The sequence below is a fragment of the Sturnus vulgaris genome, chromosome 8 (assembly GCF_052056855.1).
Source record: "Sturnus vulgaris isolate bStuVul1 chromosome 8, bStuVul1.hap1, whole genome shotgun sequence".
NCBI classification, from domain to species: domain Eukaryota; kingdom Metazoa; phylum Chordata; class Aves; order Passeriformes; family Sturnidae; genus Sturnus; species Sturnus vulgaris.
In genome coordinates, this window is record NC_142250.1 from 3,060,076 (window position 1) to 3,087,462 (window position 27,387).

At 46.1% G+C, this 27,387-nt stretch overlaps 2 protein-coding genes across 11 annotated transcripts in view; one reads left to right on the forward strand and one right to left on the reverse strand.

Moving 5' to 3' along the window:
• MCU (mitochondrial calcium uniporter) overlaps positions 1-9,009 on the reverse strand; it is a 77,238-nt gene extending 68,229 nt beyond the window's left edge. The window contains exon 1 of one of the 2 annotated variants that reach the window (XM_088168569.1): positions 8,833-9,009. In XM_088168569.1, the coding sequence (XP_088024695.1) occupies positions 8,833-8,961 (129 nt within the window). In that variant the 5' untranslated portion in view covers positions 8,962-9,009. The remainder of the gene's footprint in view (positions 1-8,832) is intronic. The other variant, XM_088168570.1, reaches the window with a different exon arrangement.
• Positions 9,010-13,854: 4,845 nt separating this feature from the next.
• The window catches only part of MICU1 (mitochondrial calcium uptake 1), an 84,764-nt gene continuing 71,231 nt past the window's right edge, over positions 13,855-27,387 (forward strand). For 3 of the 9 annotated variants that reach the window (XM_088168571.1, XM_088168575.1, XM_014882262.2), the window contains exons 1-3: positions 13,889-13,959; positions 15,147-15,223; positions 25,128-25,289. In XM_088168571.1, coding sequence (XP_088024697.1) covers positions 25,129-25,289 — 161 coding nt within the window. In that variant the 5' untranslated portion in view covers positions 13,889-13,959; positions 15,147-15,223; position 25,128. Of the gene's footprint in view, positions 13,960-15,146; positions 15,224-17,605; positions 17,701-25,124; positions 25,290-27,387 lie in introns of all 9 variants that reach the window. The other 6 variants (XM_088168573.1, XM_088168576.1, XM_088168572.1 and 3 more) reach the window with 3 other exon arrangements.

Sequence of the window (27,387 nt, forward strand, 5' to 3'; positions counted from 1 at the left end):
GTGCTCACAAATGGCTAAAAAGGAAAATACACTTGAGAATTAAATTAGCCTAACCTAAAAACAACGCTTAGGATGCTAGTTGGTATTATTAAAAAATGGAAAAAGCATGACAATAGAAGGCTGAAAGCTTTACTATTATTTTTTTTATTAGCTTTCTTTAGAAAAGCTTGGAGGAAGGAGAGTAACAGAGGTGGAGCACAATAAAAGAAATTAATGGAAAACAGAGCGGGGGTTTTGGGGAGTGTTCAATGGAAAGGAGGCAAGGGCTGGCTTAACTTTTTAGCCAAGGAAATTGAAACACAGTCAGTGGGGTCTCCACATCCTCTGTGGCATCGCATGGAATTCAGGAATTCAGCTTTCTGCACCCACAGGCCACGGATTTTCAGGTTCCCAAGGCTGTAAGGAAGCTTGGAAGTGTTTATGAGTCAGAATCCTGCCTGGAGCATCGTCAGCTCCAGGAGGAGGCAAGCAGAGCTCCTGCAGTGCCACCAAACCCCTGCACCGGCTACTGCGGATGCACAGGGAATGTGAGGAAATTCCTGCGATCCCCCTGCCACACAGCAATGTGGAAATCCACACAAATTATGTAAATACTGCCCTGAAAACTACTGTGGTGCTTGGACATTGTAATTCCAAGAACAAGCAGCCCTCTCTGGTGCACTCTATTATATAAAATGTCAGGCTAATCATAGCAATTCGGCTTTATGAGTGCTGCCAAATGTCCTAAATGGAAGTAAAAACTAAAAACAGGAGTTACGGTGGTGAGGATGAGTCAGTTACACACCTACCCCTCTACAAAAGGACAAATGAAGAAATTCATTACATCCGATTGACCACAACAACAAACAATTCCTCAGGAACACACAGTGCTTGCTTTAAATCCCCAAATCCACACTGCTCTAGGCATTGGTGTTCCTGTCTCTGTTTCCACTGAAACTGGAATAATTCAGGGAACAGCCTCAAGGAGTACGACTGCATCAAACTGGAGTCTGATTATTGTTCCAAAAAAGCCCAAATCTCTCTTCTGAGCAGTTTTTTACTTCCATGAAGAAGTAGGTCAGGAAAGCAGCAGCTCCACCGAAGTGGCCGCCCCAGATGCAGAGCCCCGAGTGCTCCACAAGAACTGGAGCTGGGTGTTACCAGCGTGCTCACACTGGGAGAGGGGATGGCATCCTGCACAGGATGCAACGTGGGTACCACTGACTGCAAATGGAAAAAAAAAAACAACACAATTCAGCACAAGCTGCACAGAGAAAAACTGAATGGTGTGCAGGAACAACCAACCTTTGGGGAAAGATGAAAAAAATTAACATCTGTTAAAAATGAAATTTGCAAAACAATTAATTTCACAAGCGCCTGCATAGAATCAATGCCCTTCTCAAAATCCTGACTTCCTTGCCAGCTCAAAAAACCGTATCTGTGTGGTGTCATATCCTGCCCTGTTCAATCTAGCTCCATAATGAGGTACTTGGTGAAACTATTTGTTTAAAATTACTCTCTCGAGCACTAAATGCCAAAAGGAAATATGGAAATGGTCACTCCCACACACACACGAGTGAGTGGCTGATTCAAAAACCTGATTTGTTTTCCACGAGAACATGTGTGAATCTGAGTCACGGTCTTTGTCTTTGGACAAAATTATCCTTAAAAATAAAATTCATCTTAGCACTCTTCGACTTTGTGGTCAGAGAAATCCGTGGCTTTTTGGCTTCACACCAAAGCTCTGTTTTGGACCATCAGCTCCTGGTTACTTAGCAATCAGACTCACATCACCCAGCCAAGCAAGCAGGAACGGATGTCTCAGCATTTGCAGTGGTTTCTCCCCCTTCCAACACCACCGTTTCCAGGTTCAAAAACAACAACAGCCCTCCTGTGTGATGCAGGGCACTGGCCACAGCCTGAACAACAGCCAAACTCACAAGTTTTCTAGGCAGTTCATGAAACACAAGGACGGCTCATCTTGAGAAGGGAAAAAAATGTTAATATATCCCCTTAATTCGGAAGGGAGTATCTGGAGCTGGTTTCATTACTACCAATATACACTGCTCGTGAAACAACTTCTCACTTAACAGAGACACTGGATTTGGTTCCCTTGAATCCCTTCCACTGAAATCCAAGGGAAGGATCCTGCTCTCCACTTAAATACAGCACCCCCAAATTCAGAAGAAACCACACAGCGCTGCACGAGCGCAATTATCCCATCCACTCAATATTTAGACAATGAAATTTCTGTTGTCACTGCCTGAGGAACAAGTCCCTGGATAACAGGAATAGCCTTGCAGCAAGCAGGAGGCTCCCAGGGGAGCCCTCTGTGCTGCAGACATCCCCATGCATCACAAACATGCCAGGCTCCACCACCCCACCAAACCTTCAGCTCACCCTTTTCCCCCCCTCTGCAGGAAGCCAAGAGGATTTCCCAAGTCACATGACAAATCAGGGCATTTTCATTCCAAAAAAGGAATCACATTTTTCTCCCCCTGGGAAATCTCTGCAGTTTTTCAGTTCGCTGTTATTTCAGGGAGAAAATAACTTTTGCTGTCAGCTTTCCCTCCCGTCTTCCCCCTGCCAGGAATCTTTTGATGTTTGGGACAGGCTTCCAATTAATTTAAATGATTATTAAAAGGTTGCTGCTGCACTGCACATTCACGGTGCGTGAGTTTTGTCTAGAAGCAGAAAACATGAGCATGATGTGGGATATCAAATTATCCTCAGAAGCAAGCATGAATAATGACAGAACAGTATTCATGCAGGAAAATTTGTATAGAAAAAACATCAAGACCCCAGATATTTCTTTTTAACTCACAAGTTGAAAAAAAAATCCCACATCGCTCCTGTGCTATCTTGGGCAGCCCATTTTCCTCTTAACATCGTCATTTATCAGAGTAGTACTTAAAATTGTCATTTTTGGAGTTGGTTTGCCAGGCAGAAAACTCATTCTCACTTAAGTCCAAACATCTAAGAAAAATGACGAGGCTAAATTATGAGGATGTATTTTTAAAGAATGGTCGAAGTGGAACGACTCACTATTTCCTCTTACAATAATCTGTCACAACTAATTTCCTTCCTACTCTCATTCCATCTCACAATCTGCACCCTGGCCAGCAAACATCCTTTTGCTGTTTCTTCTGCAGGTTTCAGCTGCAAATCCGAAAGAGCTCAGCATCATCAGGAGTCAGTTTGGGCAGAAGAAAACAAAACTGACAGAGCACAAGACTGACAATGGTGGTTGCTCCCTTGTAGACCTTTCCTAAGTTACATATCCGAGTGAAATTCAAGCTTTAATTATTCCAACAGGCAGTGTCAGAGATTGAGAGTTTCCACATTGCATAGCAGTCCTTTCCTCCTGGGGAAGCCAACAAAAGCGAATTGCTGAAATGAGCTCCACATTTCCTAATTCCTTAAGAGCTGCCAAGAATGCAGAAAAAGATAGTGGACATGCTCTGTGCTTTAGATGAGACAAAAGCCATACCCCACAGGCTCTTTCTGCTGGAAACTAATTCCACATCACACTCAAGTGCCGCATATTTTCATCTTCATTAAAATGACATCTCATTTTGATGACCAATTGAGACTTTAATAACAGGGAGAAAACCCTTTGCTGAATCTTTAACAGCAGAAGCACAAGTAGTTTCATTTTCAGCATTAAATACCCAAGGACAAAATAGCCCTTAAAGCCTGACTGCTGTAGTTTGCACTGGGAAGTGAAAATGTGGTGAAATCCCCCCCAGCAGTATCACAGGGGGTCTCTCACCCCCAGAGCACTTCAGAAATAACAAGTATGCCCCCATGGTGAGCACAGAGAACACAGCTTCATCTAGTTTCAACAAATTTCAAAATTTTCAGTACAGCTCCTCATCCTATCAGAAGCTACAAGAAGTAGAAAGCAGTAGTTGAGATTTTAGGAAGAGTAGCTGATCATCAACTGACACTGCAATAAGTGAATAATTACTTTTTTTTAAAAAGAGCCACCCAGATCTAAAACAATTTCTACATTTCCACAGACTTACAATCAAGAGAATAATTTAAATTGCATATTTGAGTCAGCTCAATGCTATTTTATAGAATGGCAAACTGGTGACTCATAGCACAAATCAGAATTTAAGTCATAAAAGTTGTTTCACCCTCCAGACTGGGTGGAGCCTAACCTCACAGAAAGTTTCCTCTTTAAGATGAGTCTTAAAACAGCTTTAGAAAAAGAACAACCTTTTTTCTTCTTCTCTTTCCACGACTTGGTTCTGGCCAGGAGAGCTATACCCCTCCTGTCTGAGCACAGCTGAGAAATATCCCCTTGTGGAAAAGGAACTGCCCTGAATTTTTATATTGCTGACGGCATCAACTTGATCATGACTGCAACTTCCTTTCCCATCACAGACCCTGGATTCAAAGTCTTCATTATTCCCGTGGGCTGAACAATAAATAAAAAGTAGTAATATCAAATATCTGCCAAAAAAACCCAAACCAACATCTATCCTCGCATTGAGCTCCACTTTCACACAAAGAGAGCCCTGAAAGTCTGTTCTCTTATTTTAGCCAATTTCATACATCCAAAAATATTTGCTGGTCATCTCCTTTGAAGCATTTGTTCATAAAAAAAACCAACACAGATTTTTAATCATTCCTTGGAAAATCCACAATCAGCAGTATGCCAGGTCAGGAAAACAGCAGTACAATTAATTAAACGAGTCTGCCAGCTTCCATCTTCAGCAAAAAACACACCCCACAGTCTTCCAAGTCTCACCATCTCTGCAGCCACTGCCTGGGCTCTGGGAGTGCCAAGCTTCATCTGGCAATTTGCTTCAAAAGCTGGGCAACAACAGGGCAATAAAGTGCAGATTTTGTGACAGTGATGGCTTGAGATGGTCCAGCAGGAAATTATGACCACACTACTGAGCTACAGCTTCGCTGGAAGTCAATGCTGCATAGAAAAAAAAAAACCAAACAAAAAAACCCCACTAAATACACATTGTATCTATGCTGAATAAAGGGCAGCAGGATGTCCCCTGCATCCTCCTCTTGAGGCTTATCTCATCTCTCCTTGGCACAGAGTCAAGATCTTGCAGGATACGCTCTCCACTACATCCTCAAACCTGGGCCACCTGCACCAAAATCCCACCTGGCCTGGAGGATGGATCAGCACAGGTAACCCTGGTCCTCACCTGGAGCAGAGAGCAAAGCCTGCAGGTTGTCCAATACCTACTCAAAAATGCGGCTCAGTTGGCTTCAGTTTTTCTTTCTTCACCTTAGAAGAAGGCACTAGAAGTCAATATTCTCGATTTGCCCCTAACTACCACAGGAATGCCACGCACAGCCAAGTCCTTGATTTTTCTGTAGGTATTTTTGCACCAGCTGATTACATTCCAATCCAACATAACCCCTGGCTACTGTTAAACACAGTTAACAGAAGCCTCTAATCTCTGCAGGAAGAAAGCCATGAGGATTAGGCATTCAACACACAAAAGCAGAACGTTTTATTTAAGTATTTTGTCTACCTCCACATCATTGAAAACCATTTATAGCTCGATTCCTTGTGAAGCTTTCCCAGCCCCACTACACCTCAGCCCTTGGGAAGTTGACTCTCAACTTCCACAGCACCTGGAACAAGCAGCAGACAGGAAAAGCCTTTTCTTGTTCCATTAGGAAGCTTCCCCTGAGGAATATCCCAACTTTAATTCTCTCTCCGTGGCCTCAGAGGGTCTAACAGGATGTGTGGCCTCCCACACATTCCCACCCCCAGCCCACTCCAGCACTTTCTCCACTGCAAACACATTTGGGAACTCTCCCTTCTCTGCAAAGCTTCCTCCACCCTCGTGTATGTGTGGACCCAAACAGGGAGACTGGAAGGAGATGCAGCCTCTGATACTTCTGCTCCAAGTTCATTTATTCAGACCAAGCCCCACTTGCTTCATGGTTAGGCCTCCTCCATCTACCCCATACCACCACCACCACACCCAGAGGGAAAATACACAAATATCAGTAAATCTTCCTTCTTCTTGCTTATCCTTACTCCCAAATCAATGAAGGAACTTCTCATTCAAGTTTCTTGCATCCCCCTCCCCAGATCTCTCACCCTTGCGATCCTGTTAGGGACAGAACACCAAGACTCGTGGTCTCCTCCCTAAAGGATTGCTCCTGTGGGAACATCTCCATGCTGAGCCCCCCGAGCTTTCCCAACTCCCTCAGGTTTCAGAACCCTCAAGCAAGCTGTGAATGCTTCATTCTGTGTCTCCCAGTATTAATGTACTCCCAACTGTTCCTTCAGAATCACAAGCAGGGACCTCCTCGCCCTCTCTCTCATTTGGTGTTATCAAAACCTCCTCCTTTGTACTTCACCCATCTGGAAGAGTTTTTTTGTTTGGTTTACAGCACTGTCTTCTCACAGTAGTTTGGTCTACTGGTGCAGCTTCTTCCAGCATTATTTATATTGCTTTTGAAAGAACTCATCCATAAGACCATTTAGCATTTCCACCCTGTTTCAAAGAAAGCGCATTTAATTTATCACCTCTGTGAGAAACCAGCCATGCTGAGAAGCATCCAAGTAGAATTGATGGTACTAAAAACCATCACACAAACCAACACTGCACAGACACACCTGATGTAATTACTCTATTAATTACACCTACATTATACAAACTCTCCCTATGTCTTTCCTAACATAATCTATGGTCCCAGGAAGCTTCTACATCCCAGTCCCATCACAGAGCATCATCAGTCATAACTGATGGATGTGAGCCTAACCTGTCCTAACCACCTCTGATAACAAAGACTGTACAGTCTTCCCAGGAAATAATTCAGCATTTCACTGCTCTTACTGTCAGTAAAGATTGCCAGCACCTAAAACTAAACCTCTCTGCTCACACTGTGAGCCCATTACTTCTCCCACCCGACATGGATTTGTCTGGTTTTCTGCTTCCTTTTTTCAGCAACACCTCCTTTCAATTTCCTCTTTATTATGAAGAACTTCAATTCCTTTAATTTCTCATTGGAGATCACTTATTCCAGAATTTAGCTGCTCTCTCTCAGTGGTCTGCACAGTTTCTCGAGTGCAGTGTGAGGGAAAGGAAAACTCATTTCTGCTGTGAGGGGATAAACACAGACAGATCACAAATGCTGCCAAAAGAAACTGCCAGGACCCTGGATCCCGACTCTGCTTGCACCCCATCTCTTGGTTCTCATGGATTCAACCAAACCAATAACCTCCCTGTTGAAAAAACCCCAAAAACCTAATGACTGCAACACCACAGCCAGGCTGCCAAAAAATCAAACAGCACAGCCCAACCAAAGCCAGGAGGGCTTTCTAATCATCAATCCCCAGGACACAAGCAAAATCTGCCTCCTTCCCCAGGCTCCTGAAGGAGAGGGCTCTGACAGCAGGATTCTAACATGCCCACACCTCAGTCACGTCCACTCAGTATCATGGGCAAACATAGGAGATTCACGGGTTTTAATTTTTTTTTAATAATTTTCTCACACATTTACTGCTACACTTAGCCCAAGGAGTTAAACCAAGCGCGAATCTGAGTCTCCGTTAAATCAATCGAAAAGGTCAATTTAAATTTAGATAAATCCAAATAATTTGCCGCTAAAGAGACAGCTCAAATATTAATTACGGGCGCTGGAAAGGCCACCCCACACCTGAGCAGGTGCCGGGATTAACCCTGCAGCCAACACAAGTCACACTCCACACGTGGGAACGGCGGCGTCGCGAATGCGGGACTGCCGGGACGGGGACACCCGATACCGGCGGAACCTCCGGCATCCCCTCGCTGCCAGAACACACCGGCAGGGGCGGGGGAACCAGCGGCACCCTGAAGATACCGGGCACAAAAAAAAAAAACAACTCTTTAAACAGCACCCGAGGGACCGCAGCGGTGGATCCGCGGAGCTCACAGCCGGCTCCGTCACCTGATTAATCCACAATTTTGGTGGCTCCACGTAGTTCCGTGATTACTTGTTTGGAGCAAAACAAGGGAGCGACAGGTGCACAGCTCCGACGGAAGCTCTTTTAGAGACAGCGATAAAACAGATCGTAGCAAAAGCCAGAAGGATAACCCACGGTTACACACTGTTCCCTTGGTTTAGAAAGAAAAAATAGGGAAAAAACCCTCCCGGTATTTTTAGCAAATCTTTCGAGCTCCAAGACGCAACCTGCTGCCTTTACAGTTTTTTTCCGCCCTAAGACACGTAGAAGCTGTGCACTGCCAGTCCCCTCTTTTCCTGGCACAGCCACCAAGGGAAAGGGAGCGAACGGAGCCCGGCTAGCTTTGCCCCGCTCGGACCAGGATTCGGGAAGCCCCCCGAGCGCCTCTCCCTTGGCTGACCTTGAGGCGGGGCGGGAAGAGAAGGGAGGAACAGCACAGCCCGGGGAGCGGCGCGGCGCTGCCCGCTCGGGTCGGTGCCGGTGCCGCCGCTCCCGTTCCCGGCGGGGGCTTCGCGCCCCCTGCGCCCCCCCCGCTCCCGGCGGCCCCCAGCGCCATCTAGCGGCCGCGCCCCGCCATGCCGCGACCCCCGCCCCGGGAGCGCGGCCCCGGAACGCCGGGCAGCGCCGGCAGCACCGCCCGCTCCCGGAGCGGCGCGGAGCGGGGCGGGCGGGCCGCGAGCTGCCGCTGCCAGAGCGCCACCGGGAGAGCTCCGCTGCCGCCGCCCGCTGCCGCGCTCAAGTTTCACCCGGTGACGGCTCTAAGAATAAACGCGCAGCTGGCAGAGCCGGGGGCCGGAAACTGCCGCGAAACCGCCGTGGGGCAGCCGCGGAGCCGCCACGGAGCCGGGGCCCCCGCGCCGCCAGCCGGCACCGCGCCCGCCTTCTGAAGGGCACACGGCTGCCGCCTCACTCACCGTCCGGTGTCGCTGCTGCTGCTGGCGGCGCCGGCCCAGCGCCGGGAAGCGGCCGGCGGCGGCGGTGAGTGCGGCGGGGCGGCGGCCGCAGAGGAGGAGCGGCAGCGCTCTGCCCGCCGTGGCCGCCATCGCGCCGCTGGAGCCGCCCCACGCTGCGGCGGCGGCGGCGGCGGCGGTGCTGCTGCCGCCCGGGCGGGGCGGGGCGGGCGCGCGGGGAGAGGCGGGGCGGGGCCAGCCGGCGCCGCCGGCCAATCGCCGCGACCCTCCGGCCGGCCCCTGGGCCAGCTTGACCAATCGGCGCCGAGTGAGTGGGCGGCCCGGAGAGGCGATTGGTCGATGGGCGGGGCTGCGCGCGGGCCCGAAGGCAGGGAAACTCCTCAGCGGGAGGGCTGAGGGGCGGTGCCATGGATGGGCGTGTCCAAGAGAGGGCGGGGCCGTGGATGGGCGGGGCCGGGAGTGCAACGAAGGGGCGCGGGGGGAGCCCTAAGGGGGAACGGCCAGGGACGGGATGGTGGGAGATGGGGAGCACCGGGAATGGGGTGCAGGGAGGTGGGATGCACTAAGGACGGGAAGCTGGGAGATGGGGAGCACCGGGAATGGGGTGCAGAGAGGTGGGATGCACTAGGGAGGTGGTGCCGGGAGATGGGGAGCACTGGGTAGGGAGGGAGATCACCAGGGGGAAGATGGGGTGCAGCAAAGATACCAGCACGGCCCTGGGGATGCAGTGTGGGGGTGGCACAGGGATTTGGGGTGCTGGATCAGACTGGCTTCAACAGCAGTTTCAATGAAGGGTAAGAAAAGTATGGGATAAAAAAATACCTGGATATTCATATACATATGTGTGTACATATATATATGTATATATATATATTTGTATGGCAGACATGGTGAGCTGGGTTGCCAGCATAGACCTTGCAGCACCTGGGCTAAACAAGCAATCTGTGCTCAGCTTTCTCTTGAAAGATAAGGTACCTGGATTACTTTACTTAGAAAAGACTTCTTCCTCTGTCCTAGGAGTTACTACAGCACCGATGGCAGCTCCTTCTTAATTCCTGTTATTTACCCCACTGTGTTTCTAAAAATACGGAGAGGAGCACGACCAAGTCATGGGATGACACAGATGTGCTTCAGCATCACCCACACCATCACAACTCTCCTTTTTCCATCTCCACCTCCCTCCAGTGATGCCTTCCACAAGTCTTGAGGGTTGTTCTAAGCTTTTCTCCTGGCAATGTCATTTTGGAGTTTGTCTCTGAGAAATCCTCCACCTCAATCCTCATTTCTGGCTGGATTTTTCCTGCAGGGATGAGCTTTCCTTTCTTTGTTGGTTGGGAAAACGTGGTTGAGGCCTCGACCGTGTCCTTTTGGAAGGATTTACCCACTGTCTTTTCGACTTCACACATTTAGCATTTCAATGATTATTTGCATTTTCTTGGAAAATCAAGGAGACAAATTGCAGCAGCTGCTGCTCCTGAGCTTCATTGCTCAGACCAGACAGAGTCTTTGCTTGATCCCTGCTTGTTGTATTTCTCCTGTCATGTTGAAAACTGATGGCAAAAGGAAAAATGCTTCAAAACAGGGATTTCAAGTAGCAAAGTCCTCAGAGATGACTCCACAGTGGAAGATGTTCCCAAGCACATCTCAGCAAAGGAGTCACCTCATGGACCACAGCCAGGGTTTCCCTCTCTGCGACATCAGCCTCTCCCTGGGACAGTTCCCAGCCTCTCAACACAGTGAGATTAAAAGCCTAAAAATGGCAAAACTGTGGTTAATGCAGCCTGGGCGAGCTGGAGAAGAAAGATTAGAAAGTCAGGAAAGGGAGAGGAAGGAAGGCCCAGGATGGGGAAGGTGCCTTGGGGGCAGAGCCACCTCTCCTCACCATGAACTACCCACCCCTACACTTCTTTTTGCCTTGTGAGCACAGACACGTTTAGGATGAGCCCGTCCTCCTCATGGATGACAGGGATGGACACAGCAAGCAGACCCTGTCCCAACTCTCCTCTATTCCCTAGTCCTCCGGCCATTCATAATCTGTATTTAGGTATTTATTTAGCATTAAAGAGGAGCTGGGAATGACCAAAAGTAATTTTTTTTTGGCAGAGTTTATACGTTTCCAGGGAATATTTGACAGAGGTAGGGGAAGATAGGCTTTGAGCAAAGGCTGAGGGCAGCAGAAAGGCCAAAAATTCATTAGCAAACCTGTGCTGAGTGTGTGGGCATTCATTACAAAGCACAAAAATGGGAATTAAATGTGAACTCTGAGATCAATACCCTAGGCAGTTAAACGAGCCAGCAGGGAACAGCTCCCCAAGGTGCAGGGAGAGAGAGGGGTGAGGATATTGGCACCAAAATGAAACCCTGTCATTTTAGGTCAAATAGCTCCTGCTAGAAGCATCTTCCATTCTTGGAAAATCTAAATAAAATAATGCATTTAACAAGGCTTTGTCCTGGTGCTTATAATTACAGCTGGCTGAATATTGGAAAGTTGCTCCTGAGAAGAATTGCTGGGGAAAAGCACACCAGCGTTTGCAATTAATATTATTGCTATGGGAAAGGCTGAAGTGGAAAACTTAAGCTTCAAACCCTCATCAACCATCTTGACACTGCTGAGAGAGGCATGGACTGTTCCCTCCTGCAAATAAAACACTGATGTAAGAGAAAGTGGGTGTGCAATACGCCATAGGCAAAGCCATCACTTTGGAAAAGCTGCTCATGCCCCAAAGTGCTTGGATTAAATGAACCAGCTAGGAAGAAAAAAAACCCTAAATGATCTTTTAGTCCATAGATTCATCACTTTCCCCATGTTATTTTAAGTTTAAGATTAGACAATTTTACTCCTACAGATGTCCAGGGCTGTGATACAGCAGAATCGGGCTCCTGGAGATTGATACAAAATCCTGCAGGTGCATCAGGCATGGGTGGATGAGGAAATTGAGGAGGATACCAGGCTCAAGTGCTTTTTATCTCATTTTATACAGAAGAAAGGTTGGTGCTTCCAGGTTACTGCAGATAAAACAGCACAGCCCTGAGATGAGGGGCAGAGTCTACTAGCCAATAAAGGAACGGTGTTAGCCACCTTCTGTAAGCTGAGCATTGCCCAGCTTCTCATGGAGCAATAGGATAGGAGGGGAAAATTCCCCTGGACTGGCCAGGATGATGATCCCTGAGTTACCCAAACATGCCACTGTTTGTTGGCTGCTTCTCCCACCCTTTTTTGGCATCTGGAGATGGCCAGACCTCAGCCCCACAGAGACTCCTCTAAGCCTCTGGGATCCCCTTAAGCCTCGACATAAGGTTCGTCCTAAAAATCCCCACAAGGTTCCCGCTGTGGGAGGGCAGTGTCAGGATTCAGAAGCCTCCTGGATTCCTCAAGAGCAATCGCTGTCTATTTATGCCTCCGGAAAATGTGTTTTTTAATGGGGGGTACATTAAAGCCCGAGGAGAGCCAGCCTAAGAGGCATCTGGAAGTAACTAAAATTAAAACACCTAAAATTAGCCTCCTCAGCAGTGAATCCTCCCTCTGATCTAGATGCCGAAGTGCACATGACCCAGGCGTGCCTTTCTCACTTTCCCTTCCCGCTGCCATCCCATTCCTGGGCCACTGGGCACGGCCGCAGCTGCTGCCACACCTACCCACGAGTCCGGAGAAGGGAGGAATTCCTCCCTCTGAGGGTGGGCAGGCCCTGGCACAGGGTGCCCAGAGCAGCTGTGGCTGCCCCTGGATCTCTGGAAGTGTCCAAGGCTGGTTTGGACAGGACTGGAAGCAGCCTGGAATAGTGGAAGGTGTCCCTGGCCACAGCAGAACAAGATGATCTTTAAGATCCCTTCCAACTCCTTAACATTCTGCAATTATACAGAAATAGAAAATCCCCTGAGACCCCATATGCCACTCTTTCAGGCCCTATACACAAGCCCTTCAGCCCTGCTATCCAGGACCTATAGAGACACTCCTTGTAGAGTGCATACAAGCCTTCCAGGACCTGTACATAAGCCACTCAGACCCTATAGATAGGCCATCAAGGACCTAGAAATATGCTCCTTGTACACTATACACAGGCCTTGAGTGACCTATAGATACGGGCCCCTGAGACCCTATAGACAGGCCTTTCAGAGCATGTATATATCTATACACCATAGATAGATAGGCCCCTGAGACTATATACAGACATTTCAGAATATATATATATATATATTATATATATATAGGCTCATCAGATCCTATCTACAGCCTCTATCTGTCTATCTACCTGGGCCCCTGAAACAGTATATATAGACCTTTCAGAACCTATATATATATATATATATATATATTCAGAACCTTTCAGAGTCTCTGTCTATCCAGAGTCTCTGTATATCTAAAGACTTTTCAGACTATCTATCTATAGATAGGTGGGCCCCTGAGACCTTATATATGGACCTCACAGAAACCATATACATATATATATATATAATAGACATATGTTATATTTATATATAGGCTCCTCAGATCCTATCTACAGGCCTTTCAGAGCCTCTGTCAATCTGTATATCTATCTGGGACCCTGAGACACTATATATAGACCTTTCAGAACCTATATATATATATATATATATCTATATATCTATATACCTATGGGCTCCTCAGAACCTTTGCATAGACCTTTCAGAGCCTCTATCTGTCAATCTCAGACCCTATATACAGACCTTTCAGATGATCTATCTATACATATGTGGGCCCCTGAGACCATATATACGGACCTCACAGAACTCATATATATATATGGACTCCTGAGACCCTCTATAACGGCATTCCAGTACATGTGTCTAAAGTCCTGAGGCCCCACACATATTCTTTCAGGCCCTACACCCAATCTCCTCAGCCCTTACACACAGGGTCCGTAGGAACACTCACCACAGGCTGTATAAAAGCCTCTCTTGACCTACACAAAGAGGTTTCTGAACCCTTTCACACTCACGGACTCCCCCCCAAACCCGCAGCGACCCCCGGGCCCCTCACGGCGAGGCCACGCCCACAGCTGACAGACCACGCCCACACTCACACAAACCACGCCCCCTTACGCCCAGGCCACGCCCCCGGAAGCGCGCGCGCGCGGCGGGCGGGGCGGCGGGAGCGGCGGCGGGGTTGAGGTGAGCGGGGTCCTGAGGGGGCCAAAAGGGGAATTATGGACACGGCTCTGGGCTGGGGAGTTCACGGTCCCGGGGCTGCGGTGTTCTGGGCCTTGGGGTTGATGGGGAACCGGGCTGAGTGGATCCTAGAACGCGGAACCGGGCGGGGGCGTCCCGAGGTACGGGGCTGGGAGAAGTTCAAGGCCCCGGTATTTGGGGTCTCCTTAGGCTGCAGGTCTGAGGGGAGTCCTGGGGCCTGAGGAGGGGTTCCCGGGAATGGAAGCGGGTCTCGGAGCTAGGGGGGAGTGGCAGGCCCCGGGAATAGGAGGGTCCTGCCTCCGGGAGCTGAGGGGCTCCAAGGCCCCGGGGCTTGGTGTTAAGGGGTCCCGGGGCTGAGACTGCGCTGCTGCCCGGGAAATCCGGGTTTATGGGGACACACCGGGCTCGGGCTGCCGTGTTCTTCTGGCTTCTCCATCCCGAGTCCCGCAGGAACGCTATGCCTTCCCTCCTGGAAAATAAACCCGCGGGTCTGGGACTCGGAAGAAGGAGGGATCCCGCCGGTGTTCTGGGCCAAGGGGCCCTGCAGGAAGTGTTTTGGGGAGCTCTGACCCCCTGCGAGGAGTTAGGTTTGGGTTGGTTTTCTTTCTTGTTGTGGGATCGCCCTGCGGTGCTGCCCGGGCCGTGTGTTAGAGCTCATGTCAAACCACTTTCTTTTGATAGAGGTTCTTTTACGGCTTTAACTGCGCTGAATGGCCCCGGCTGTGCTTGATGTGTAGTTCGTGTCGGAAAACCTTGAGGGTGAATTTGAGTTAATAAACTGCTCAGAGCACAGAAATGCCTGATGTTTATCACAACGTGATTTATGTGTTCTGTACTTGCCTGTAGTTTAATGAGCTCCTGGGAAAGATGGTATATCTGACTGAGTTTAGTGGGATCTAGGGGACTGGGCAGGTCAAACTAGGTAGGATTTTTGGAGGTTTCTCCTTTAGACTCCTTACTGCCGGCTCAGGCTTGAATTAAAGGCCTGGGTTATCTTTAATTCCTTTATTCAGCTATTGATCACTTTCCTGCTCCTGCCTTTTTTTGGCTCAGTCTGAGATGCATTTCCTGAGGTCGATACGTGCGAGCACTGCAGGCATGACTGCCAGGAGGGAAACTGGGCGCAGCACAAAGTTACGATCTTTATGATGTTGCTTTCTCGTTTTTAGAACAGGGCCCAGCTGAGAAATACTTCCCTGTTCTCTGTGACCTCTTGACCTGCAAACTGGGAGCAAATACACCACAGGTGAGGATGGTGTTGCTGAGTGCTGAGCTGTGCAACTCATTGCTTTCAGATACTTTAACTGGTGAATTAATAATTTGGCTGATTGTTACCCTTAATACACCTTGTGTATAATTATTCTTGTCCTGGAGTGTTCTCTTAAGGTTTTTCTTAAAGCTGTAGGAGAACAAGCTGCCTTTTTTTGCAGTATGCAAAGTTGTGCTGACTTTCCTGGTGTAAGTGCTTGGGTATGGTGAGCCCTGGAAGAAGTTTCTGTCAACCCAGCCTCAGTTGTGCCACTTTCATAAAATGTAAGAAAACTCCCAAAACCAAAAAACATCAAGTGCTCGCTAAAAATGTGTTTGAACATAGGGAGGTATAAAAAAAAGCCCCAATAAAAATACCACCAAAGTTAATAAAGATACTTAAACTATGCATTTGTCCATCTGGAGCAACAGAGCATTTAATAGTTCCCACTGTCAGAGGGCAGGGTTAGGTGGGATACTGGGGAGAAATCCTTCCATGTGAGTGTAGGGAGACCCTGGCACAGGGTGCCCATAGGAGCTGTGGCTGACCCTGGATCTCTGGAAGTGTCCAAGGCCAGGCTGGATGGGGGTTGGAGCACCCTGGGATAGTGGAAGGTCTTTACAGTGAACCTTAAGCTCATGTAAACCCTCTTTATTTCCTGTGGAAGTGGCTTGTTCTCCCAATGACCCATAACTTTTGTTATACTCCCTAATGCTTCCTGAACCAAGGAAGCTGAAATTCCATGCCCTGGAGGAAAAGGAATGATGTGCCTTGATTCCATCATTACTGTCTGCCTGCTGGGGACCCTCTGGAGTGCCCTGTGTGTCACTCACTGGTGGCTGTGTCACTTCTCCGTGCAGGTTCCTGTTGCACCTCCCAGATTCCTGGGTAAGCTCATGGCAGAGTTTGAGGAGAGATGATCCCGTTGTCCTCAGGCTGCAAGACTTGCAAATCATTTGAAGTCTGGGCAGGGCTTTGAAGCAGCAGCTCAGAAATGTTACGTTTTTCAGGGGGTAGTTGAGGGAGCCATCAGCATGTTTAGGTCTGGAATGTGGAAATAACCATTTTTATTTTCTTGAGCAAAATAAGGTCTGTAGCAGTCATATTAAGTTTATTATAAAAACACATTATTTCATGCTGTTCCAATTGCTGCAGTAACACTTCCTGGAGTGAGCTGGGATATGGAAATACTTGGCTTTTTTCTTCCCAAGTTCACAATTGACATATTGGGGCCCAGTATTTTAACAGAGCTCAGTGCAGTGGGACTGATGATGCTTGGGTACAAGAATAAAAATAACCTTAATTATAGTAATTCCAGGTGCTGTGTTTCCCTGCTGGGACGTTGAAGGGGTGTCAGTAAAAAAGAGTTTTGATATAGATGTGATTTCAGGTGGGATGACGGTTTTTGAGATAATTTAGCAGGAAACAGTTACCCAGGGCCTTCGGGTATTGTACACCTTTGAGATTAATATTGCCTTTCTTTTTTAAACTGAATTGTTTTAAGAAAAGTGTGGTGCAAATGGTGTGGCTCCCTCTTAAGCACAGAATAATGGAAAGGCCATTACCAGTCATCCAGGGACACCTTCCGCTATCCCAGGTGGCTCCGAGCCCCTCCAGCCTGGCTTTAGACACTTCCAGGGATCCAGGGGCAGCCACAGCTTCTCTGGGCACCCTGTGCCAGGGCCTGCCCACCCTCACAGGGAAGGAATTCCTTTCCAATATTGCATCTGACCCTGTCCTCTGGCAGTGGGAACCCATTCTCCCTTGTTCTTTTGCTCCATGTCCTTGTCCAAAATCATTCTCCAGCTCTTTTGTTAGTACTGAAAGGCTGAGGATGAATATTTATCTTTAGGGTGATGCATTTGACACTTCAAGTAAAAAACACACTGATCCATAGCAGAAAGTGAGTAGAGCCTGAGGCACTTTGTCTCCCTAAGCACACACCATCCAAAGCCTGTGGCAGCCCCACCTCTTACTTTTAGATTTAAGATACTTTAAAAGAGGAAAAATAGACTGTTAGATCATGAATTGTTTTACTGTGGCTTCTGTGGACTTACCTGAAAAGTCCTTGGATAGTAAATTCTGGGTTATGTCTGCTGCCCTGTCTATGAGCACAGAGACTTGTTTTTCCCCAGAGACACCTGCTATGGCATTTGCTTCCAGGAATTCTGGATTTAACCTCTCTTGAGAGCAGCTTTTAATTATAGTCCCATCATGTGAAGAGTGGATGTGGGGCAGGACAAGGTTGGAAGAACCAAAGCGCTGATGGTTGCAACTGGGAATTTTGTGCTGAGATTGGCACGAGGGTTGGGCTGGGGATTTTTCCTGGGTCTCCAAGGTCTCTCAAGCTAAAACTCTTAGTTCTTTCTCTTACTTTAGCTCTGTGAAGTGAAACCTGAGATCCTCGTGTAGACAACAAGAAAGAAGGTCATGGTTTGAGACAAGCAAAGTTGCAGCTGACCTGTACTTGAAACGTGAGCCCTGGGAATCCAGAATTCGTAGCCTGTCTGTGATGCAGACAAAGCTGCTGTGCTGGCACTCTCCAGCCTCCTTGGGGACTTTGTGGGCCACTGGTGTTCTGTACCACCACTTGAATTTCTGTGTTTTCTTTTGTTTGGTGCAAACTTCCCACCTCTGGCATTTTTGCTTCAGGAACTAGTAGAGCAGTAGGGTTTTTTTTCTCACAAAAATCTCACTTGTGATACAGACATGTACCTAAGGTGTGCTGCCTGCCTGCCCACCCTGGATGGAGCCAAGTGTTTGCTGCTGGCTTTTTCCTGCTGAAACTGAGCTCTTCAGGCTGTGTTCTAAAAGCACAAGGCACTAGCCTAGCTTATCCAAGTTCTTTTCTCCTCTCTCAAGTTCAAGCTAATCCAACAATGTGTTGCTGGAAAAGCAGCTGCAGGGATTCAGACTTGCTTTTCCTTTTTGGGGGAAAGCAATGCTGTACTCCTGATTTCCCAAACAATCTCCATCTGTTACATGAAACACAGGTGCTGTGAGGATTTTTTTTATGTTTTTCCAGTAAGTTTTTAATTTAAAATTTCTTTGTATAGAAAAGAAAGCCACCAAAGCATGACTCTTTGGCCAGGAAGAAGCATTTTCTTAAGGAGAATGTGGCTGTAGGTGATGTTTCTGTTTAAAAGGCAACTTCAGCCAAGGAGAAATTACCACATTGTGATATTCAGGTTCTTGAGGGGCTCACACATCTTTCTCCTCCTTGTCAAAGAGGAGTTCAGACTTCACCATATCGAATTCTGAGAAAATCCACTGTCTCTCTCCCTTCAAAAAATCTCAGTCTCTTTCTGGAGCTGGAATTGTATCTACAGATAACTCAAGCCTGCCTAACTGCCACCTTGTCAGCCTAGAGAGGATTTTGCTTCATTCTTAATTTTTCTCTTCAAGAATTAATTTTTGATCTTTATTCTGTAGGAGTTAACACTGGTTTTCAGGGAGCCAAATGAGCCATAAGCATTTCTGAAATTTGACTGCTCTGAGATAGTTTTTGTTTGTTGTGAGGTACATGCAGGTGAGTGGCTGGAGCTTCAAGGACAGTCTCTCCATTCTGTGGAAAAGTTAGGAATTCTCAGGGAAATCATGCCTTATGGACACAGATTGTGCAAGGCAAGTTAAATGAGTCAGGCCATTGAGCAGATGCATTCCTGCTGGCTGTAACTTTTTATAGGAAAAAGCAGATGTGTTATGTTTTCTACCCCTCTGCCAAGAGTTCTTTGATGATCCTTTGCTCCTCAAATCAGTGTGGAAATACCTGTGCTCTGGTGCACCTGCTCCTGTGGCTGGTTTGCAAAGGCAGCCTGATTATTTGAGAATAGCAACTGGAAAAAGAAAATTTCACCCTCCTGATTAAGGTAGAAGTAGTTTGTGAAGCAGGGTTGCTATCCTTAATACGTGGATGAGAAGTTTTTTGTTTTTTCAACTCTTCTAAGTTACCTCTGACATCTATGGAGGTGTTTCTGGGGAATTTTTCATGGCTGGGGTTTAGTGTAATGTTTTCCAAGTAGAAAAGCTCAAGGAATGTGCTGCATTTTGAGTGGAGGACGGGAAGGGAAAGCTTTAACCAGGATAAAGCAGCTTTTGGCATTCATTTCTGTGCAAGTTTAAGGCTGCCTCTTAGAAACTTACAGCGCTTTGCTGGAGTCTGACAGTCTGAAGTAGCAAGGAAATATTGTATCCTTGCTGGAGGTGCTATTTTCAGTGCTGCTGCAGCAGATGGGCCCAGTTTACTCTGTTTGGATACACTCATTTTTCATTTGTGTCTCCAAAGCTGTGCTTTATGGTGGCTGCATCCATCCACTCTCACATCCTCTGGCGACTCAGCTCACAGGTTAAATTTGGGGCTGCTGTTGAGTTTGCCAAGTTTCTTCTGCCAGTTCAGTGGCACCAAAGTCTTTCCCCAGGATGTAAACACTCCTGTCTCCCTTTCAAGGGAAGCCCAAGCCAGCTACTGTCCTACATCCTTTTAAATAATCCAGTTGCCATTTCTAAGAATGCTTTATTAAAAAAAAAATTAGTACAATTATGTGGCAGAATAAAGCAGCTCATGAGGGGAGGGATGTCACGGATCATCCCTGAGGAGAGGCTGAGCCGTGGCTGGGTGTAGTTACAGAGCTGTGGAGTTGGAGATTGGTCATTTCCAGGGCTAAAGGATTTTTTAGGAAGAGGTGAAACTTTACTGCAGTGACAGTTTAAATGAAATTTCCAGGCTATGGCTTAGGTTCTGCATTGATAGATACTTGGTTGACTCTACATCAGTTTGAATCGTGCTCTGAAACAGATGTGGTTCCTCTCCAGCAAAATTAATGTGATCCAATATTGCCCCAATCTCCTACCAGAGGAGAAATTACTTTTGCTGCTAGATTTCATTTTCCCAAAACTGATTTATGTGTCTTGGTAGGCTAATAACTTCAGTAAGGTGTGAAATCCTTTATCTCAAAATTGCACTCGGTAAAGCTGGAAATTTGGAGGGGAAAAGAGCAGGAGCTGTTGGGTCTGTCTTGGAAATGGGGGAAGGAGTGGATCCTGATGTTTCATTAGCTGGAATGCACCTCATGGCACCTTTCAGGAGTTATTCTTACACAAATTTCATGGAATAATAGAATAGTTTGTGTTGGAAAGGACCTTAAAGCCCATCCAGGGCCACCCCCTGCCATGGGTGGGGTCACCTTCCTCTATCCCAGGCTGCTCCAAGCCCTGTCCAGTCTGACCCTGGACATTTCCAGGGATCCAGGGGCAGCCACAGCTTCTCTGGGAAGGAGAGGTCATAACTGATTTTGGTGGAGCTATGAGGTTGAAGCTATGAGGTTTTCTTTCCCCCTGGTTTATGAAGCTCAGTGTTAATGGTGAAACTTCTCTCCTGCTTGCTTCACCCTTTCCCTTGCATATAGACTTTTCCTTTCCATTGGATTTGTTGTGCTTTTTTCCCCATTTTAATTTTTCCTTCCCCTCTTCCCAATCCTCTCAAGAAGATGGAGACAGGAGAGCTGGGAGCTGTTACCCTCACACCCTTCTGCTGTTGGCTCTGGCTTCAGTGAGCAGAGCTGAGGGATAATTGACAGTCAGGGGCTGAGATGGGAACAGGTGAGGAATTTTCTTACAGCATCTGTTGGGTCAGGATGTCTTGATGTGCTCTGGCAACGTCAGGCTTGGCTTTTTAATAAACACACAGCTCTAGAAAGCTCTTTGAGTTCTTAGTGACTCCATCTCAGCCAGTCTCTGCAGGGATTTTTATGCCTAAATAGATCCTCCTAAACAGAGGGGTTTTTTTCAGAAGGTCTTCCTGCATAGCAGAGTATTTAAATTTACAATTGACGTTCTGCACTAATTCATGGGCTTACCATGTCTCAGTAAAATTGTTCAAATAAATGCCTGTGACCCCTTCTCTGATGAAAAATTAAACACTCACTGGCTTATTGAATTTCTGTTCTCCCTCTCACATGCTTGTGCTGCCAAGGCCGGTTTTGACATCAAAATTCTGCTTCAAGTGTTTTATCTGCTTTGGATCCCCAAAAGGCCAAAAAAAATAAAACTTCAATGCTGAGGGGTACCCAGCTTTTCGTCTTGGAATCATGAGCTAATTAGGTGGCTGGAAAAATGGGAGCAATTCTTTTTGTTCTCTCCTTTTGGTATCTGAAAAAGGATGCAGGAGTTGGGATCTTCCAATCCTTATCTGCACTGAAAAAATCTAGGGCTTTGGAAAGGCTGGTGGCAGAGGTGGGCAGCTTGTCTCAATTTCCTTGGAGAGCAGATTAGCAGACAGAGGGTCATTGTTTGGGGAAATCAAATACCCACATCGAGCCAGAACTGATGTTACTGTTGAAATAATGTTGCATTTCTTCTTTTCACTGACTTGTGTGGTCTCAGTTTGAACAGAGCCTGTTTTGTCCTGGGTTGGAAGTGGTGTTTTCCTAGGGGGTTTGAGTCTCTCCCTTGACTCTTCTGCTTATGAATTGTGGCATAAATAAAAGTAGATGGGTCATTCTGTTCTGGAAGAAAAGCCCCAAGTATTTAATTTGTCCAAGGATATTGATTCAACCTTTGAAAGTAACTGTAGAGCTGTTCTGAGCAAGAATTTAAGGTAAGGTTGGCTTATCTCTTGGAAACATAAATACAGTCTACAGATTCCTTATAGCTGTAGTGCTAGAACATCATGATAACTCCAAAATAATGAAAATAAACAAGCATAAAATTTAAGTGCTTGTTGGTTGTTTTTTTTCCCTCTGGGCTACTTTGTTGTATCCTATAAAAAATAATGTTTTATTATAGTAAATAATTCAGGAATTTGGATTGTTTCTTATTGTAAGCTGTAATCACATCAGTTGATGGGACTTTTATACTTGTTCTCAGTTTTATTCCTTGCCCTACTGTAAACTGTGGTGCTGAGCTTCTTGTTGCTGCACAGGGCAAGATGCTTATTTTTAGTCTCTCTAAAAGTGAGCATCAGCTTTCTCAAGTGATCTTGACTTCAGTGCCTGGAGTTTTTAACCAAATATACCAAATATCATGGCACTTTTGATTTTAAAAAAAGAAAATTGTGAGAGACTGTAGAAATAGCAGATGGAAAATTCAGCTTCCAAAGGGGATTTTTAATTGCTCTGAGATAAGGATGCTCATTATTTTGGGATGTTGTGAGAACTGGCTGCTTTCAGCTCTCTCAGGCAGTCTCTACCAAGTGAACACTGGGTAAACATCCCAGCAGAACCAAGGATGGAGATTGCTTGGACAAAGGAGATAATTTAGTGTTTCTTAAGGCTCAGGCAGAGTAAACATTTATGCAACACTAAAGCCAACAATCAGAAATGTTGTGAAAAATCTCTTCAAGCTCCCAAGTAAATGCTGTGGGGCTTAATTTTCATTTTGGTTGATTAAATGATACTGGCAATACTTCCCTTATCCAATACATGTTAGGAATATAAAGTTGTAATTAGGATGGGAAACCCTAGAAAGGGCAAGGACAGCTTCTTGGGGAAAGTAACACATGCAGATTTTCCTCTGCATATGGAACAGAAATTCATCCCTGGAGACAAAATGGGAACATCAGGTTTGCTTTGAGTGGAAATAATTTAAAATTTGAAATCAGAGTTGTTTTTCATAACTCTCATTGGAGAGGATTGGAGAATCAGTGCCATTAGCTGGCTGCATTCCATTAACACTTGAATTTTAAACCTGTTTATTTGAAAAGGAATAAACAAAGCCATAATGCCAATTTTAATAGGAGCATAGATGAATATCAAGTGGATGCTGTTTGGATGGATTCACAGTGAGCACTGAAATTTGTGGTGTTTCCCCACAAACCAGGGTGGGGATGGATGGGCAGCTGTGGCTTTGCCACCTCCACCATCTCTTGTGCTCCATCCCACCTCTCTTGTCCCAGGACTGGGCAAAATCTTAATCTGATAAGAAAAATCCACTGATAAGGGATTTATTAACAATTTTTCATTCCTTGATTGTGCTGTGAAGTATTCAGGTGTTGGAATTCTGGAAACTGGGAGTTTTGACCTTTCTGTGCTGTCAGGCACAGACCTCCAGAAAAACACTGCTTTTGATCTGAAGCCTTAGAGAAGGCTTCCAAAATTGAACTAAATAATAGAACTAAAATCACTAGTGTGTAGTTTGAATAAAAGTGTGTAATATCACATAGTAGAAAACATAGAATTTGAAGTTTTATGGTATAGTAATAAGTATAAAGTAAAATGAAGGTTTCTTTCTTTCTTCATCATCTACTGGGTATAGGTGGTACTTTTTTAATTAAATAAAAAATGCTGCACTGCAAGTCACAAGTGTTTAGTCATTAAGTCAAAAATAAAAATAATTTGTGTTCTTAATTAAACAATTAAGCATTAAAAGACCTTGTAACAAGCTAAATGCTTCACCATTTTTAACTTGTTAACTAAAAGTACTATAACACTCACTGTAACATAAATAAGAATTAATAAACATCTAAGTCCAAACACAAAATTCCATCTATCATACCTTTAATCCCAACCCTAACAAAAAAACAACCAAACAAAAAAACAACAAACAAAAAAAAATTAAAAACACTATTTAGGGGCTTCTCCACCACCTCTGGTCTTAAAAGATACTGAGTTCCAGCCCTCAAAATTATCTGCTGAATATTTGATGTGTCTTCCCTCCCTTTTCCTCTGTTCCCATCCCAAATTCTGCATCATTCTGTTGTGGAATCCTGACCTGCAGTAAGTGGCACTGATCTATCCAGCCCTTTGCAGTGGGAATGGCCTAACACACCCCACACCTGAGAGGTGTTAGCACTGACAGGTCCTAGGATCCTCATTTTTGGAAGTTAATGGTTTAGCAGAAAAACAATAGATGTGGCTTTATTTTTGTATTCTATGGTTATTCACTGCCTGGGAATATGTGAGTAGAATGGCAAGAACGGGGAATGAAAGGAAAAATTAGACTGCTGCTCCTCTGCTCTTTTTGGGAATTCCTTTACCATTCTGTTCCCAATTTTAAGGCTGACCTTGTGATTGAAAAAATTGCATTTGCCTCAGAAATAAAACCTTTATTTCACAAGAATATTCAGCAAATTTTCTTTACAAATGCAGCATTTACCCTTCACCTTCAATGTTGTGAGCCACCAAAAAAATGCTTTGCCTCCTGCAGCTGGTGTGTGATGAGGTGGTGATTCTGTGGTTCCTTTTTCTCTGTTGTAATTATGTTTAGATTTGTAGCTCTGCTTTCCCATTTGTCTCTGTTCTGTTGCACGTGTAATGGGGTATGGATTGTATTTTACAAGTTTTGACACTTTGAAACTTGTCCTGTACTTACAGTTGAATATAAATCTTTTGCTCCAGGCTAGCTAAACAAAAGGGATTTAAGAACAGTAGGGTTTTCTAAGGAAAATTTAAATGTTTAAATGTTTGATAGGTTTGTTTGTTATTTGGATAAATTTGCCTTTTAAAACTCAGCTGTGACTTTGCTTCTGGCCAAATGTCTCTTACCTGCTGTAGCTGCTTATCAGGTCTGCCATCTTCCATGCCTTGGAAATTGAGAGATGGGCTGCAAATATTTCATGGAGTCACGGAATGATTTAGGTTGGTAGGGACCCTAAAGATCATCCAGCTCCAACCCCTTGCAGGGCAGGGACGCCTTTGCTAAACCAGGTTGCTCCAAGACTCATCCAGCCTGGCCTTGACCGTTTGCAGGGATGTGGGAAGGTGAGATTCCCTCTTGCTGAGGATGTTACAGCCAGGTATGTGCCGATAGCTAACACTCACAGGTATTTCATCTGTTTGTTAGGCAGCTGATGTGCCTCTTTCATAATAAACACCCGTTATTCTGTGAAACTTTTCCTGCTTTAGGGCAGGCGCCCCTTGGAATCTTGCTGTTGTTGTTTCCCTAAAGCGGCGTTCTCATTCAGCAGGATGCTCCGGCTGCGGTTCCTGCCCGTGGCCGCGGGGCTGGCGGCGGTGGCGCGGCGTTACCATGGGACAGCCCAGCACCCCGGCACCCGGCGTAGGCTCGTGCTGGCAGCTTTCCTCGGGACCACTGCGGCCACAGCAACTGCCAGATTCCTTTGGCAAAGGTAACACACCGATATCTAACTTCTTTTCTGCCCCTGGTGAGTACCTGCGGCGCTCCTGCTTGTCCTGCACGGAAGGATTGGCTGCGGGGGATTCCCTGAGGAGCTGCTGTGCTGCTGGGAGTGCTCAGGGATGCGACAGAGCTCGGGGCTGAGGCGTTGTCTCACACAGGCTCTTTGATGTGGTTTCCTCCCTGCCTGCTGGTTTGTGGTGCTGTGAAGAGAGAAACCTTCACTTTCACAGCTTCTGGTTGAAACAGCACATCTGGGCAGGGTTTGCTCCTCTGGTTTTTTGTGTGCTCTGCTGGCTGCTTCGTGTATGAAATGCAGCAGAGGAGCAGAAGTGGACAGTCTGTCTTTTGGTGGGAAGGTTGCAGCACACAGAATTTATGTGGATTTTAAGGGTCAGAGCCTTAGGGCACCTCATGGGTTCTGAGGCTTAAAGCTCGTTGCTGTAACTGGGGGGAAAGAAGATGTTTGGGCTTCCCTGAGGTGACTCTCACTGAACCCTGGGCCTGTGCCATGGCTGAAGTCAAACAGGGACTCACTTCTCTTCCATCCTATGGGAGCAGCATCGTACCAGCAGTGTCACCCAAGCCCATGACTGCAGTTAGAGTCTAAAAATAAAGTGTTTGCTGAAAGCCTGTGTTCTTTGCATTCTAATGCTCAGGTGATTTGTTGCTGGCTTTCTGCTCACCTGTGGCTAGAAGGCTCTAGTTTTAATGCAGTGGGAGAAAGGTGATAGGAATTGTTCTGGCTGTTCCTTAGAGGTGTCAAGAGCTCTGCTAAGAGGAGTTGCTGAGTGGAGGAAGAACACTGTGATCCAGTTTTGTGCTGCATTTTGCTAATGATCTGCACTGATGCAGTCAGTGCCTCGGAGGGAATGGCCAGGATAATGCCCCTTTCCCAGCAGGGAAGCAAGTGAGGTTTTTCCACTTCAAACCTTATCCTCAACACGATCAGAGAGTCAGCAGGACACCATGTCCTGTGTAAAGCTGTCCCAGACACATGGAGTTACTATCTCCCTTCTGGAGCAGGTTCCTCTGCTTTTACAACCAGCTAAATTTTGGTGTTGCTTTTATCAGGAGGATGGTGCTTTTGCTATGTGGGGTGCTGGGTCAGGGATGGATTTCAGGGAGGGATTTTTGGCTCCTGGAGTACTTTGCTGTTCCTTGCAGGCCCTTAGGCACCTTCCTCAGCTGAGAGTGCTGATAGAAATCAGTCAGAGAGACACAGCTCTCATCAATCTGGAGAGGCTGACTTGCTGTTATTACTTGTTTTGCCTTTCCTTGCTCTGTCTCCTTCATCTTTTATAAATCTATAAAGCACTAAATAGAATTGTACAGACTTTCAAGTATTCCTTTCCTATCCGAGCCATAAAATAAATCCTCAACGTCAGCAACTGTAAAATAAAAGTGCACCCAAGCTTACAGTATTAATTTAATTACTTGGCATAAAGCTGCTGAATAAAACAAGGAACAAAACTGATATGTTTGATGTCGAAAATTCTTCATACTGACATCTGTGAAAGTTTCAAATGGGCTTTCAAGTGGGTATTTTAGCCTTATTTAAAGAAATAAGGAATTAAGTGTAAATTTCCTTTGTCTTTCTGGAAATGGAAATTAGGTGATCAGTAGAGTTTGAGTAGATAAATACAGAACGTTTGTAATGAGTTACTCAGGCAGGTGTGTCCTGAGTTAGTAGAGGAAATAGCAGTAAGTATAATTAATTCATTCTAAGAGATAAATATAAAACTATTTCTTTACAGTTTAGGCATTAAAGATGTAACAGACCGGATCAAGAAGCAGCTGGAAATTTTAAGTTTCTTGGGCTAGATAAGTAGATGATGATGGTGTGGAGAAAGAGAGGAGTTCTCAAGTGGAGACTGTCAGGTGCAGTCAAACCAGTGTGTTTCAGGTGGATTCTGTAGGATGTGCTGTGAGCAGCACCAGAAGCCAGTGCTGCAGTAAGAAAGTTCACACAAAGGCAGAGAAGAAATCAAGGAGTGAAAAGCCATATATGGAAAAATCCTATGGTTGTATGATGCAAAATAGACTTAGTTGTGTCTTCCTAAGACGGGAGGTGTGTTGGTGGGATCTTT